Raw genomic sequence first — 16,551 nt, forward strand, 5'->3', positions numbered from 1 at the left:
TATGGAGTTCATATTAAAAAAAAGTGGACGACATCCGAGAAATTTACAAAGCGACCAAGGAAAGGAATTTTATAATAATCGTTTCAACAAATTAATGCAAAAATACAGAATTAATCATTATAGTACATACAGCGTGAAAAAGGCAGCTATTGCAGAAAGAGTCATTCGAACTATTAAATCAAAACTTTTTCCATTGTTAACTTTGAACGCTTCGTATAGATGGTTAAATCATTTACAACGTGTCACATCTGATTACAACTCCTCTGTTCATCGGACGATCGGAAAGAAACCGATTAAAATTAATAGATCTAACAAAGCAGATATAACAGTATTTCGAAGACTAAAAATTGCAGACAAAAACAAAAAATTTCAACCAGGTGAGTTTGTAAGAATTAGTAAAGAAAAATTATTGTTTGAAAAAGGTTACACACCCAGTTGGTCTACGGAAATATTTAAAGTTGTAAAAATTAACCAGACTAATCCTGTTACATACTTACTAGAAGATACTGAGGGACAACCTATAAAAGGATCTTTTTATAATTATGAACTTCAAAAAACTAAATATCCAGACGTATATTTAATTGAAAAAGTGATACGTCGCAAAGGACGAAAAATGTTTGTCAAGTGGTTGGGTCTTCCGGTTGACAAAAATTCGTGGATAAATTTAACCGACGTCATGTGATGAATGATGATGAAGAGTACCTATACCGTGATTATCACAAATGTTGAAGATACTCATCGCAAGTTATTATGTCATGTTTGGAACATTAACTATAACACCTTAAACAATACTGCTATTAATATTATTATTGTGTGTTTACTTCGTTTTCGAAAACATCTTGTGAATGTATCATATCTAATATATTTATATATAGTTTTATAGTTGTATAAATAATATAATAAGTACTGTAATAAACTTTTGGAATACTAACTAGATGTTTGTTGTTTTTCTTTTGTATAAAAAAAAATCCAAAAATATTTTTTATTCAGTCATCAATAGGTAGGTACAACTTAGAATGATGTTCCGTATCTTCCTTAGATGATAAACGCCACGCCTCCTTTACATTTTATATATTTTTATAAATAAAATAAACAAGGGTCCATACCTATAAATATCAATTCATGTGTAAAAATTAGATTTCAAGAGTGCAACTTACTGAAAACTTGACTAACTACCAGTGTAAAAATACCAAACCTTAATTAAATCAAACGGAAAAGAGCTAACCACAGTTGGTGAATAATGAACGTTCACGCAATATGCATGCTTAATTATGTATTAAAATGAAAAAAAAAAATCAATCACTATAATTTTTTAAAGAATATTGATGGGTCTGAGTAATTCCGAAAAAACATTGCAACAGCTTTGCACCGAAAAAAAAATACCAACAACGCATTTATTATCTTTTGCGGTTTCTTATTTTTCCAAATGCAAAGAAAAACATGTTTGATATCTTATTTGTTGAGGTGAAACAAATCATATATTTGCGATAATAGTTGCTGCCGCGAAACAAATGATTCATTTATATTATTTTTTTGTGGTTTTTTGTTTGTTTTTTATAAAATAAAGCTATATAAGCAATCGTGAAAACCTCTGTTGCACAGTCTTGTACACGCGCGAAGATTATTCGTTACAGAATACTCAAAAAAAGAAGTGCATACCTGCGATTGTGATTGATCCGTTAAAATACAAATGTTCAATTACCGTAAATTCAATCCTGAAGAACAAGTAAGTTTTACATTAAACTTGAATTTATTCAATTTGCTTTTTTTTTCTTATTTTCTTTTTAGAAAAATTTTTCTTCATCTTAATGAATTAGAAATCAAGACAGAATAAAAAGATGACGAGCAGCGAGTAAGTTTCTAAATTATTCGTTACGATATACTCAAAATAGAAGTGCGTACCTGCGATTGTGATTGATCCGTTAAAATACAAATGTTGTATCACCATAAATTGAATCCTGAAGAACAAGTAAGTTTTATATTAAACTTTAATTTATTTGAATTGATGGATTGATTGGCGCGATGACTGACGAGGATCCGATTTTAAATATTTTTTTTTTTTTAGAAATTTTTTGTATTAGACATCAGCATGGAAAAAACGGAGCTAACACACATTTCAAATACGATTGCGTATGGAAAGTTTACCTATATCAAATGACGAAATGGAAATCGAAATTTCTGATGTGCAGCAAAATACAAAAGTAAAATCAATTTTAAATTCAATCCTGAAGAACAAGTAAGTTTTAATTATTTTTAAATTTATTAAATTTTATATCTTTTCCATTTTTATAGAAAAACTTTGTTACAAAAACACATACTGAAATGGAAATTAGCACAGAAAGTTTACCTCTATATCAAATGACGAAATGGAAATCAGTACGGAAAAACACCATGACGAGCAACAAGTAAGTTTCTAAATTATTATCTTAAAGTTAATTCAAATTCTTTTAAGGAAAATTCACCTTAAGTGAAAATAAATATTACCGAGCAAGTTGATGTCCAATAGACTGGAGGAATGGGAAATTTCTGATGTAACAACTGATGTAATGCATGAAGATGAACTAACTGAAGCAACGATTATTATTGAGGACGTGATGAATGGAGGATGACCAGAACCGGGATCAAGAAGGAGAAGAGGACAAGACGGAGGAAGAAGACTGGATGGAAGAGGACACAAGAGGACAAGACGAAAGAAGAAGACTGGATGGAAGAGGACACAAGAAGAAAAGACGGGGGAGGAGGACTAGATGGAAGAGGACAAGGTTACTAATAATTTTTATCAATATATAATTATTAATTTTTTAAAAGACGTCACGCCAACAAATAGGGTATGGGAGCGGGGGGTATCGAACTCACACAACAACAACAAAACTCCTCCTCCCATACCCTTGCTTGGCGTGACGTCACCAAAAAAAAAAAATAAAAAAATAAATAAATAAATAAATAAATAAAAACATTTATATATAAATAAAATAAAACATTTATTAATAAATTCATATATATTTAATTTAAGTTTTATTATTCACAAATTACAAGAAGCACATCTATAACGATTACGATTGATTCGATGACGGTTACGACGCCTACGACGCCTAACTCGACGCCGTCTACGTTTTCGAAATCGGATTCGGAAATTTTTAAATCTATCCTGGTATATATTTTCTCTGTATTCCCTTTGTAATATAGGATCCAAAATTTTCTCTACTTGTTTTATTCTTCTTTGAAACCTATCTGTGTCCCTAGCGTACTGTAGCCAAATTTGACCACATCTTGCTTGTTTATATGCAGAGGACCATCTCACCATTAAATGAATTGTCGCAGGAGCATCAACAAACCGCACACACCGACTATTACAAGACATGTTCTTATTTAACAGTTTAAACTTCAAATTTGTTAAAATTACATCAGAATGTGGTTTTATTCACAAATAAAATTACTGTGGCCCAGTGGTCTATAGCGCCAGACTTAAATTCTGGTTCGGAAACAGAGCGCAGGTTCCAAATCCTGCACCTGGCACAGTGTTTCATCTTTTTTCAAAATTTATATTGTAATACCTAAACCGAATTACCAAAATTCAAAATTCCTAAAGCGCCATCTGCTTTCAAAGCACGCATTCACAACTAGAATTTTAAAACCAAAATTCAAAATCCCTAAAGCGCCATCTGCTGTCAAAGTACGCATTTACAACTAGAATTCTAAAAACCCACTCCGAAGCGACATCTACCCTCAAATAACCCAACCGAGATTCGAACGGTGGTGGTGCGCAACCAGCAGCGCGGCTGGCGTTCAGCGCGTCACGAGACCACTGACGTCAGCCCTGCTTATATACTACTCTGGTCGACCCAAAGCTTGGCACGCAAGTACGCCGCCACCCCATACGTTATCGGCGAGATTCCGGAGCGTCACCGGACCGTCCGTCCCATCCGGAATTTCGTTTCGAAAATGAAACGTTTCTCGCAAGCTTGCTGAGAAACGTTTCATGTTTCAAAATTATTGTTTCAGAGACACTTCAGAAGAATAAAAATATTTACTGGGAATATATATCTGTTTTTAAATCCACAAAAACACCAGAAAGAATCACAGGCGTCGATTGTAGGAATTCTTCAATGGTTTGAAGTACATCAACACAATCAATCCTTTCTCACAAACTCCACAACATAACAGCGAAAAAGATGACTAGTACATGTCCAATACAAATACCACAAATCGAAAGCATAATTATGACAATGGACCATTCTAAATTAAAGACGGAAATAATTAAAAACTGCTATTTACTGCTACTGGTGCTCAAATGACACCAGTCCCCAATATGAGGTGTATAAATAACAGTAAGCATAGAGTCAAACAACTAGGGACAGAATTCACACAAGAGCCTTAATACAGTTTTGATTGTTCACCATACAAAAATCTGGAAGTAATAAACCGTAAAAATAAACAGTTTATTTTACCACAATTTCGTCATTTTCATATCAAGGTCGGATTGACCAGAAATTATCTGCTGCAATTGACGAAGAAGTTAATTATTGGAAAAATGTTTTGCGAGACTCGTGTCGTGTAAAATCATTAGCGTCGCGAGGACTTTCTTTCAGAGGACATGATGAAAAATTTGGATCCACGCACAATGGAAATTTTATGATGCTCCTGGAATTATTAGCGGAATTTGATCCATTTTTAGCAAATCATATATACAGATTCGGTAATCAAGGTAGCGGTAGTACAAGCTATCTGTCAAAAACTATTTAGAAGAGCTTATTCAATTAATGGCGAAAAAAGTTTCAACTGCAATTGCCAAGGAAACAAAGGAAGCAAAATATTATTCTATCATTGTAGATTCCACCCGAGATATTTCCCATGTCGATCAACTTGCATTTATCGTACGATACGTGAAAAACGATGGTTCTGCCGTAGAACGTTTTTTAACTTCCATCGAAAATCGGGGACACAAGCCGAGGAACTCGCAACTGCAGTTTTTACCACGCTTCCAGCTTACCATATTGACACAAATTTATAATTGTTTATTTAAAACAGAACAAGACGAGTTTGAAAAAGCAAGTACACGAAGCGAAGCTGAAGGAATCAGGTCTCAAATGGAATGTTTAGAAACTGCATTTTTGCAAAATTTGTGACACTTTTTACTTTCACGATTGAATTCAATAAGTAAAAAGCTACAAAGTGTCCATACAAGTATTGTTGAAGTTATAGATCTATACCAAGGTTTGATTAAGTTGGTAAACGATACACGAGACCAATTTCAATTTTACGAAGAAAAAAGCACTCAAATATCTTTACAGAAAACGTATGGAGCTGAAACTAGTCGTAGGCTCGGCTCACCGGCTTTGGCGGGGGGTTTCGGTGAAATAAAATAGCTGTCCTGGACCAAATAGAGCAGCGGAGGAGACAACCTCCGAAGAAATAAAAAACACCAAGAAGACTCTCGCTTCCATATGATTTGGTTGCAGTTAGTCAGGTCATCACGACAAGGTGGCGGCCTGCTGAGGGGGGACTAACGAACTTGAGAGAATGCTAATGGATATGGAGAACGAGAAGGATACAAAGTTTACGGAGCAGGGGAGGGATACCCCAGTTCCAGCACGGGGTGAGACTGTAACGGCAGGGCCCCCCAGGTCGTCATCCGGCGACTGTCAAGAACCTGTACCCGTAATGGAATACCAGGCCACGGTACCGAGTAATGCAACTGGAAATCTTAATCAAACTTCAGACCCCTTCAAAACGAGTGAAACAACTCGAAGGTCTCCAACTACAGTCAGAAGCCGAGCTTCATCCTGGAACTTTAATGACAAAAATACGATAACACAATTTGAAACTGAAAATCAAATGCAAGATCAGTGTGGTTCACAAAGCAGCCTGCACAGTAACAATGAGAAAAGTGTAGAAAATTTGGATCATAATCCAAAGAAGAGAAAAATAATACCTAGTATCTAAAATTGACTATTCTCTGCTCATAGGTGAAAGTGAGCGACGCATTGATCCAAGTAAATAAACTAGCTGACGCATTGTTCCAATATAGAAGGAAAAACAAAAATGTCCATAAGGATGTTAAAAAGATGGCGAGCGAAATCAGAGAGCTTAGAATCGTCGCAAAAAAAAAACAAAGGAGAAAAACTAGAAACTGACCAACTAAAAGTGAAATATGCAGAACTTAAAGGAACATTTACAGCTGGAAAAGAGCTACAAAAAATTCAAGGTACAAGACTCTGTATTATGCGACAGATGTGAGGGTAAGATAGAAATGAGAGATTGATTTCCAATCGTCTTCTTTGTAGGCGGGCATAAGAGCCGTATGACTTTCAAACTCAGTAGACTTTGTAGTGATGTTAATATGATTTTAACAGTTCTTTATTCGAATGCAACACGAATTCTCCAGCCGCCAGACATCGCAGCATTCAAGCCACTGAAGAGCTGTTGGAAGAAAGCAGTTTTAGAATTTACGCGTTTAAACCCCTTTAAAGTACTCACCAAAGAAAGATTTGTTTGTTTTAAAAAAAAACCATACAAGCTTCTTTGCGACCAACTACCATAAGGCGAGGTTTTAGGGCATGTGGGCTTTGCCCATTGAATAGTTCACCAACCAATTACACTAAATGCTTGGACAAAAACGGGGACTGCTTTTCTTACATTTGTCGAAAATTTCCCCAACTCACTATTGAAAAGATTAAAGCTGGAATTTTTGACGGCCCCCAAATTCGACAACTTACAAATGATTCTCAATTTAGAAATTCTAGGACTGAGCTTGAATTAAGAGCTTGGACGGCTTTCGTCTCTATTATGAAAAGTTTTCTTGAAATACAAAATCAGAAAATTATATTGAACTTGTTGAAGACCTTCTTTTACAATTAAAGCATATGGGATGCAATATGAGCATAAAACTTCATTTTCTCCATAGTCATCTCGACAGGTTTCCGGAAAATTTAGGAGACATGAGCGAAGAGCAAGGAGAGCGTATGCATCAAGATTTACGCGTAATAGAAGAACGTTACCAGGGTTTCTGGGATACGAACATGATGTCCGACTATTGCTGGTCTCTGATACGCCATTTTCCTAAGTCAACACATCACAGAAGAGCTTTAAAGCGAAGCTTCTTAGAACTCAATGATTAATTTAATTTTTTAATATTTTTTTCTTAATAAATACTTGTTTTTTTCTGTTTTAAACGTACAAAGCTGAAACTGAAAAACTAAAGCTGATACAAAAATTACTTATGTAAACTTTTTCCTGCAACAGATGTACTGTAAACTAGTGTAATAGCTTTAGACAGTCCAGAATCCCAAAACAAAAATCAAGACACTTGGACTGAAGAATATTTGAATAATCTACCAATTGAATTTCAAGATTTTAATGATAATAATTTGAATGCGGATATTATACTACACAACACCGAAAACGAGAATGAGAATATGAATGCGACTGATTTAATTGATACTGAAATAGCAATTTGTCAAAATGAATTTCAATTAGATTTAGGACTTGAAGACGATAGCAACATGATAACTGGACTAGATTTGATGGATGGCAAAATTACTACTGAAATGAGGAAAATATAAATAACGAAGGAAATAAGGAATTTGTTTGTGAAAACACTGAAGAACACATTAATGTACCTAAATATGAGTAATAGTTATAAGTTTCATAAGACCCAAGAACCTGTAGAAGAAGTGAATAGAAAAAATGAACAGACTAATGATCACACTGTAAAAAATCGTTTAAAAGAGACTGATAACAAGACTGACGATTCGGTGATTATAAACACTGAAGAAGCCATCAATGTAAAAATTAATGAAAACTGTAATAACATTAATAAGACAAAGCAACATGTACGAGACATTAATACAAATGAAAAGACTGATAATACCTAGAGTAGAATATTCTTTAGAGAAGACTGATAAAAAGACTGATTTAGCGATTGTAAACACCAACGACCAAAACGACAATGATAGCACAGAAAATCCTATTAGTTCTACTACAAAGAAGTGTAAAGGAAATATTATATCACAAGTGATATTAAAATCTATAAGTGATGACAAAATGAAATCTATTTGGGGCGAACATTTATCCTGGCCACGTGTTGAAGATTCTTTAACATCAAAGAAAACAAAAACCACCGTTAAAGCACCTTACGCAGTTACATCGGAGAAATGGAAGAACTACTACATAGAGAAAGAAGCAGCAAAAAACAAAAAATTGACAAAATCTGCCTCAGGTAACAGGAAACGAAAAAACAATAGAAGTGATCCAGTTGACGAATCAACACAGAAAAGTAAAAAACGCACAAAGAGCAATACTGAACGAAATGACCAAATTGCTATTGGTGACTACGTGTTGTTCAAATATCTAAAACATACATATCCTGGCGTAATTAAAGCACACGATAAGTATGATCAGTATGAAATAAGTGCCATGGAACAACGGCCGGAAAATCAATGGAAATGGCCTTCACGAACCGATGTTTTGTGGTACAAGAAATCAAGTATCATTAAGAAGATCAGCCAACCCTTGCCTTCTAACAAATCAAAAACTTTATTTTTAATTCCCGAATTAAATCAATAAATAAAAATAAGATTTTTTATACACTGTACTTACTTACCCTAGGAATAATTTAAAATGTGTTCCCACAGAAAAATAAAGTTTTGTTACCGAATATTACTGTTGTTTCTTTACTGGTTCACTAAAGGTTTCGTAACTGGATGGAACTGTTTCTTCACTGGTATTTTAGTGTGTTCAAATTTCAATAAATTGTAAATATATCATTAGTAATTTTTAATTCTCACTGAATAGTACATTTATTTTATGCAACTTTTCTAAATAAAACTGGAAAATATTGAAATATTATGTTGTTATGTTGGCAATTATGCACATGCGTACAAGTTAAGTTGATATAGAAAAGGCAAGAAGTGTCCATTGAAAAACCAACGTTGTAAATGTGAAATATAGTAAATGTAGTTAAGAAAACTCGTGTTCTTCTTACCACACCCACACATATTAAGATATTATTCATGCAATTAACGTTTTGGAGGTTTTTCTTGTGGCTGAATTTCCTTAATATGGGATTTTTCTTAGGATTTCCTTAAGAAAGTTCTTATGATAATTCCTAAGCAAAAATTCAGTTGTTTACACTATGTGATTTTTCTTAAGAAAACACTCCCAAGCGAAATCCTAAGCAATTTCTTAAGCATTCATAGGCCGTCCCAAGGAATACGACGATACATATTTCTTGAGAATTGCTTGGGAATTTTGACCAGAAACTTTTAAATTTGGCGCTATAATATAGTCATTTTCACCAGTTTGCGATATATATTTGAGGTTACCTCACCGGTTCGTCAATATTGTTAGCTGATTCGTTATTTGTTCGCTGTGTTCATTCGTTTACATCACGTTGTTTGTTTGCTCGGTTTGCTCTTAAATTTCTTTTAAAAGAAGTTATTATATTGGCATAATGGAAAATCAGGTAAAACCATTGTAAAATAGGTATGTATAATTTATAATACATATGTACATTTTAGGTGGAATGGTCGCGTTCTATGACTGAAAAATTAATAGCGATATATGAATAGAATCCTTGCCTGTACAATACAAAGCATAAATTTTACAGCAATAAACATGCTAGACACGACGCCCTGTGTAAAATTTGGGAGGAACTAACCTCTTAAGGTCCACTTATACTAGAATCTTATTTAAAAAATTCATTCCATGAAAAAAGTGGCCAGAGGCAGTTAGTAAACAAATTGTAGTTTTCAAAATATTTATTTTCTGCTTTAGAAAACAACAAAACAATATGTTCCTTTGCAGGAACACTGGTCATATAGACATAATTATGCAATCAAATATGAAATTCAGCGAAGCAGTTTCTAGTCTTAGTAATACATAGATGTACCTTACACTTTACACAATAGAAATAAGTTTTTAGTCCACACAATGGTCTCTTGCACCGTTGCCTTTCTTTGTTATAAGAAGGAAAGTGGGCCACCTTGTCTGTACGCACGTCAAACTGAGGTATAGGTTTTGTTGCTCCCCTTCTCTTTTTCTCTTCATAATTCTTTTCAGTACTTCCGCTTGGTCTTCCTCTTTTTCTTGTATTTTCATCCTTTCCCACTCGGCAAAGAGCTTCGGCTACTTCAGCACGAAATCCCAAAGAATCTAGAATATCTTTTTTGTCCATGTTACTCTTCTGCATATCAGTCTTGTATTTTAACCATGCGCTAACTAGAGCCAAGTCGATTAAATGAAAAAACAGTTTGAGATACCATTTTCGACTTCTTAGGCTTATCCTGTAGTAGGATATGAGTCCATCAAGAAGGTCAACCCCACCCATAAAGTTATTATATAGCTTTATCATATTGGGACGGGTCACCTCAACTCTTCTTTTGCCTTTTCTGTCAAAGCGTTCAACAATATCGACAGGCTGGCTTCCGCAAAATGTACTAAGGAGACAAACGCTCTTGTTGTCGAACCATTTCAGAGTATGAATATCAACACTGTTGACTGTTGTCTTATATTCCTCATAAGTGCCTCTACCTTTTTTTTTCAAAACGTTGTCGCTGCTGAATTGTAAACCAGGAAGTCTGTTGCATCTTACGGTCCCCAAACTATAAATCCCATCTTCTTGAAGAGAGGTAAGCAGCTTTACAGAGGTAAACCAATTGTCGAAGAAGAGTAAATAATTTTTGTGTTGTGGTATCACAGATGCCAAGCGTAGTACAATATTTCCACTAGCTCCTATATCCTCCTTTCCCGGTGTTGGCAATATTTTTCCTGTGTAAATTTCAAAATTGTGAACCAAACCACTGCTATCGTACAATACGAATATTTTGTAACCCCATTTGTTGGGTTTTTTGGGATTATACTGCTTTAGTGCAGATCTTCCTTTGTACGGCACTATTTGTTCATCTACGCAAAGCATCTGTGGTTTGACTTGATTTTTAAATTTTTCTGTCAATGCATCTATTATGGGTCTAAGCTTGAATAGCTTATCACGGTTTGGATCATTTCTATCCGTGGGAAGGTCATCGTTGTTGTTGAAATGTAAATTCTTTTTTATATCTTCCCATCTCTTTCTGGACATACAGTCAGCAACTTGGGCTACTCTGCAAGCTGACTTCCAGTAAAGTCTATGTCGCGGTAAATGGAAAATTGACATGTATATAACAGTTCCAATAAAAATTTCTAATTCAGAACGTGTTAGATTCAGGGGCTTGTTTACGTCATTTTGAATAGCATATAAATTGCTTTGTTCCACTATGAGATAAAGCAATTCGTTCGAAAAAAATTGCTGATAATAATGAATTGGGCGTCCAATTTCGGACTCCTCGGTTTCCTCCGCAACGAAAGGTGGCAATGGCAATTCTTCATCATTATTATTGAGTTTAGTCCACTTGTATGTGGGTTTTCCTCTTACATTCGTAGCTGTAGCCACATGATCTACAGGTTGATTATCTTCATCTGATTCGGAACTACTAATTGAATCGTCACTGTCAGAAGAAGAGGAATCCCTTGAATTTTGTACAACAAACTCATCATCTGAGTCTCCAAGATTATCGTCCTCACTATCGCTTGGTATGTAGGCCATTTTTACTGTAAAAACCCAACAATATTGCTATTAGTTCATATGTACCAAAAGTCCACTGTTCCATTTCAGGAACAATCTAATTTTCATCTAAATGACCAATGTTCCTTATGAGGAACTAACAGAATTTTGGGCTCCTACAGACTAATTGTATATTTACAATAACTAGGAAGGTACAGGCATATCTTCTAAAGTCTAACAATAGCCTAAATAATTTTAGTTTGATCGGTACTTACCCAAAAATTAAAAAATTACGATCACAAATAACTCAACACCACACAACGTGCTCCGTCTGCAAAGGTATGACTGAACTTATTCTAGTTTCACTCTAGATGGCGTTTGCTGTTACTTATCAATGTTTATTCATTGGTATATATTAGGAACAACGGTCAGTTAAAGAACTGGCGGAATGATTGCTCTTTTCTAATTGTTTTTGGTCTGAGTTAGGTATGTTCCTGATTCGGAACACAGAACCTTAAGAGGCTAAAGGATGTGTCCACAACTGACAGTGGAGGAAGTAAAAAAAATATATAAAGGTGCGCTCACAGTTCACCCATGAGCAAGCAAAAATCAATAAAAAAAAAATGGGGCAGTCTGGCGATAGCGCTGATGAAATGGAAGACTTCGATAATAGTAAGGCGTGGTGGTACGAACCCCTGCTGTTCCTAGGAGAATTTATAAAGGGACGTAAAGGGAAGAGCACTTTAGACAGTGATAAAGGGAAGAGCACTTTAGACAGTGATAAAGGGAAGAGCATTTTGGACAGTGATAAGGTAACTTCACCTCAATAACATGATATATAAAGTAAAATTTCTGTGTTGTAGTACTCCCAGGCTACCAGCACCAGCACAAAGTCTGATGAAATCTTTGAAAGTGAACCTCTTTCACCAGTCCAAAGTCCACCACTAAAAAAAAAAGAAAATTGAGGTGCCTCCGATAGATGAGGCAATAGAGAAAACTCTTCAAGCTATTAATAACTTCGATAGCAAGCCTCAAGAAGATAAACATTCAGCATATGGCAAGTTTGTTGCCAATTCTCTTCGGGAAATTGAGGACGAAGAATTATTAAATGAAGCAACCCATGAGATAAATGAAATTTTATACCAAATTAAGAAACAGTTTATTGCACGGCGAAGGGCTGGTGTTATTATGGAAACACAGTTCCCGTAAAAAAGTAGTTTGTATTTTTTAAATATAATTATAATAAAACTGACAAAAATTAATTTTTTTAATTGCTTCCCATTGCCATGGTACAAAGCCAATCTCATTGAAATATCTAGCAAATTATTTTCTATTGTAGTAGAAAATCTATTGGAGTAATCATAATATTATAACAACACTTAAAAGTTAATTTTTTTTATTGCTTCCCATTGCCATGAAACGAATCCTGTTCCATTAAAATACGTGGTAAATTTCTTACGTATTTCAATTGCTTCATTTGCAGGTTTTTTTGACACTTTTTCAAGGTTAGTCATAAATATATTGTTCCTCTATTCACCCTCATTTATTGTCACTGTATTTGTGTCTTCTACATCTATTCCTGTCATACATCTTTTACCTTCTTTTGCTTTTATATAGTTGTGCAAAGCACAGCATGCCAAGACAACACTCTGAACTTTTTCCACACTAAAATTGATTAATCTTTTTGCAGAACTTGAAACCTATTGGCTAAAATACCAAAAGCATTTTCAACTACTCTTTGAGCATGACTTAATCTATAGTTAAATATTTTTTCATTTGCATTTGATCTCTGTCCTGAAGGCTTCATTATTCTCTTTGAAAGCCTAAATGCATCATCAGACACAATAACATATGGTACTTTAATGTCACTGTTAGGCAAATCATCATCATCTGGAAAATGTAATGTATTATTTTCTATAGCAGGACACAAAGTGCTGTTGTTTGTTATAGACTCCTCCGTCACTGATGTGTCCATTGCATCCAACATCGACGTAAATAAAATTGTATTCAGCATCAACAAGAGCCAACAAGACTATGTTGCTCGAAATGCTATGTGTTTTCCATCTAATGCACCTAAACAATGCGGAAAATTCCACAATTTATTAAAAGCTGCAGCAATGTTTTTCCATTCGTCACTACTCTTTGGTGTTTACAAATAATCCCTTTGTAGCACTTCATAGATCGCATTTAATGTCTCTGAAATAAATAGTGACAGAGAGGGCACAGAAATTCTAAATGCATAATGTAAACTTTTAAAACTCCCCAGTAGCAAGATATCTGAGAGTAACTAATAACTAGACAGCGGATTTCTGTCGGGCTACGTCACGATATAGGTGGGGACGCGCTGCATCGCCGGGACTCAGTAGCGGGTGATATGTAATCACTGAATTTAATTGTCACTTGATTCCATAAATACAATTAACGATTTATTAATCAAACGGCTAAGTAAATGAGAACTGGAATTAACAGCAGAGTGCAACGAAGCAGCGTTATTCTAATCTCAAATAAACGAAGTGCAGCCGGTAACTGCAATAAATTCCCATCCCGTACGAGCCGTACCGAGTTTGGCCTTGCCTAGCCCGACAGATATCCGCTCTCTACTAATAACCGAGTCCGAGGTGCTATACATTCTCTGAAACTAGTATTAGTTTTATATATCTTTGGCCCAACTTTTAAAAACAGGTTCTCAAAAGTAATTGTTGACATCCGAATTCTTGAATATTTTGGAGTACATTAACACAATCAATCCTTTATCACAAACTCCAGAACATAACAGCGAAAAAGATTATTATTATAGTACATGTCCAATGCAAATACCACAAATCGAAAGCATAATTATTACGACAATAGACCAATCTAAATTAAAGACGGAAATAATTATAAACTGCTATTTACTGTTACTGGTGCTCAAATGACACCAGTCCCCAATGTGAGGTGTACAAATAACAGTAAGTATAAAGTCAAACAGCCCATTTGCTATGTGCTAAGTATGTGTAACCACCTCTGGAAATTTGAGGTTAAATCAAAGCAAAACAAAATAAAAACAAATGGGGTAAAATTTTATAAAACGCACTATTCGATTTCGCACACACTGTTTCCACAAAACTCTTCTACAGCACCCCCTGATCACGTTCCTCACCTTCAAATGTTGTGCAAATGCTTCCTTGTGCCACAAAAGATGTTAAATTTCACATTCGTGCACTCTTTAACCAATTCCTTGTACGCCTCCCAGGGCGTGCGAACTGGAAACCCCAAGACACAAGTGTTCTTTGCTCCGTTCATTTTGAGAAACATTGCTTTGATAAAACATCTACTAATGTTACCAGATTGCGTAAAGGCAGTGTGCATATATTTTTTTCTTTTCCTAAACATTTGCAAAAGGTAACAATTTGCATTAGTAAAATGAAATAAAGTAAAAGTGTTTAGAGATAGCAATACAGTGGAGAATTCTTAAAAGAACGTTGCCTGCTGTAACAGAGAATGTCTGTTGTGAAGAAGCAATTGCAAGTAAGTAATTCCAAAGGAGACATCAGTGAGAAAATTCCTCTTGAAGACGCTATTGAAGATGTACATGTTCCTGAAGACGCTAGTAGTGAAGAATCATCTATTAAAACACTTTTTTACAAATCAACATCATTTTCACCTGATAGGAAACAGGTATACGTGTCCAACATTCACAAAAATCAGTGCGGAATTTAGACAGAACATAATTAAATATAGACAAAAAGTTAAAGTTCTTCAACAAAGGAATCGCAGACAAAAAAAGAAAATTGCCGTTATGAAAAACGTTTTGTTAACCTTAAAGAACAAAAATTTATTATTAGAAGAAAATGTAAATATTCTTCGTATTTCAGTGCCGTGTACAGAAATTTTAAAAAGAAAAATCGGTAAAACGAAAAACATCATTTACATATTGCAACTTTAAGGAGATTTTTTCTTAAGTACTTGGATTATTGTTTTAAATATATTTCTAAATTAAAAATCAACCTAGCAGGCAATGTTTTGATACATAGTGGTCGAAAAACTGGTTCCTTGGAATTTTTGATATGTATCGAAAGTCTAAAATCTATGTATCTTGAATTGTACAAAGAAAACAATGATTGCGATAAACCCTTGCTGTACAATCCAACTTACAAGATGAGCCAAGAGCATTTGAAGCTTTTTTTGGCTTTATTAGAATTCAGGGTGGTTATAATAATAATCCCACTCTTAGACAGTTTATCACAGCATACGAAAAACAATTGGTCCACTTAGAGTTGAGAGCCCATAACAAGGGAAATTGTTTGCCATTGGAAGCAATCACGGTTTTGAATAATAAGGACTTACACGCAGAAACAAGAATTAATTTAAGTACGCCAGGGTTTCGCCAATGCGATCAAATCATCATAGAAGAAGATACGAATCATATACCGGGACATTTTTTTAACTCTGAACATAGACCGTAAATGGCCTATGTTCAGTTTTAAAAAACACACATCAATGCATTGGTAACGATGCAACCAACATTACGCATGTCCGCTACCATGCCGCCTTGATTTTGAAAATGTTTTTAAAACTGACACTGTTTTTGAAACGTCAAATTATTTCATTTGATAAAAAATATATTCCACAAAAGAAAAGCTTCAAATAATTCACTGGTATCACGCTGGTAATAGCCTACGCAATATACGCGATCTCTTTTCAGTGAGTTACCCAGATAGGCCAATACCTTCAGTGGGAACAATTTGCAACATTTTTGCAAAATTTAATAACACGGTGTGTGGTACAGGCACACCACAAAAGAAATCGGCCTTGCTGTGTCCTCACTGAAGAAAATAAATCGAATATTTTGTGCTATGTGGAAGAAAATGTCTTCTTTAAGAATGACGTCAAATTATTTTGATATTTCTCCCTCATCAGTTAGAAACGTTTTGAAAGAATTCAAGTACAAACCTTATAAATTTACGAACCACCAACAACTTTTTGAAGACGATAAAATTAAAAGAACAGATTTTTGTGAAACACTGTTCAAT

The 16,551-nt window shown here is 34.6% G+C and overlaps 2 protein-coding genes and 1 long non-coding RNA gene across 3 annotated transcripts in view; 1 reads left to right on the plus strand and 2 right to left on the minus strand.

Annotated features, from left to right (window-relative positions):
- Positions 1–16,551, minus strand: part of LOC135133270 (integrin alpha-V-like) — a 201,630-nt gene that overhangs the window by 128,283 nt on the left and 56,796 nt on the right. The window lies entirely within an intron of this gene.
- Positions 1,588–3,204, plus strand: LOC135132941 (uncharacterized). Its single transcript, XR_010281114.1, has 5 exons — positions 1,588–1,726; positions 1,789–1,969; positions 2,066–2,236; positions 2,293–2,405; positions 2,453–3,204. It is a non-coding gene; the product is annotated as an uncharacterized LOC135132941 (long non-coding RNA).
- LOC135133023 (piggyBac transposable element-derived protein 3-like) lies at positions 9,721–12,031 on the minus strand. The gene is made up of 2 exons (XM_064061253.1): positions 11,815–12,031; positions 9,721–11,586 (listed from the first exon to the last, which is right to left on the minus strand). The coding sequence occupies exon 2, from the start codon at positions 11,579–11,581 to the stop codon at positions 9,836–9,838; it is 1,746 nt and encodes a 581-aa protein (XP_063917323.1). The 5' UTR covers positions 11,582–11,586; positions 11,815–12,031; the 3' UTR covers positions 9,721–9,835.

The sequence above is a fragment of the Zophobas morio genome, unplaced genomic scaffold, assembly GCF_036711695.1.
Source record: "Zophobas morio isolate AGI-343-1 ecotype UQ-CSIRO unplaced genomic scaffold, CSIRO_AGI_Zmor_V1 ptg000021l, whole genome shotgun sequence".
NCBI classification, from domain to species: Eukaryota; Metazoa; Arthropoda; class Insecta; order Coleoptera; family Tenebrionidae; genus Zophobas; species Zophobas morio.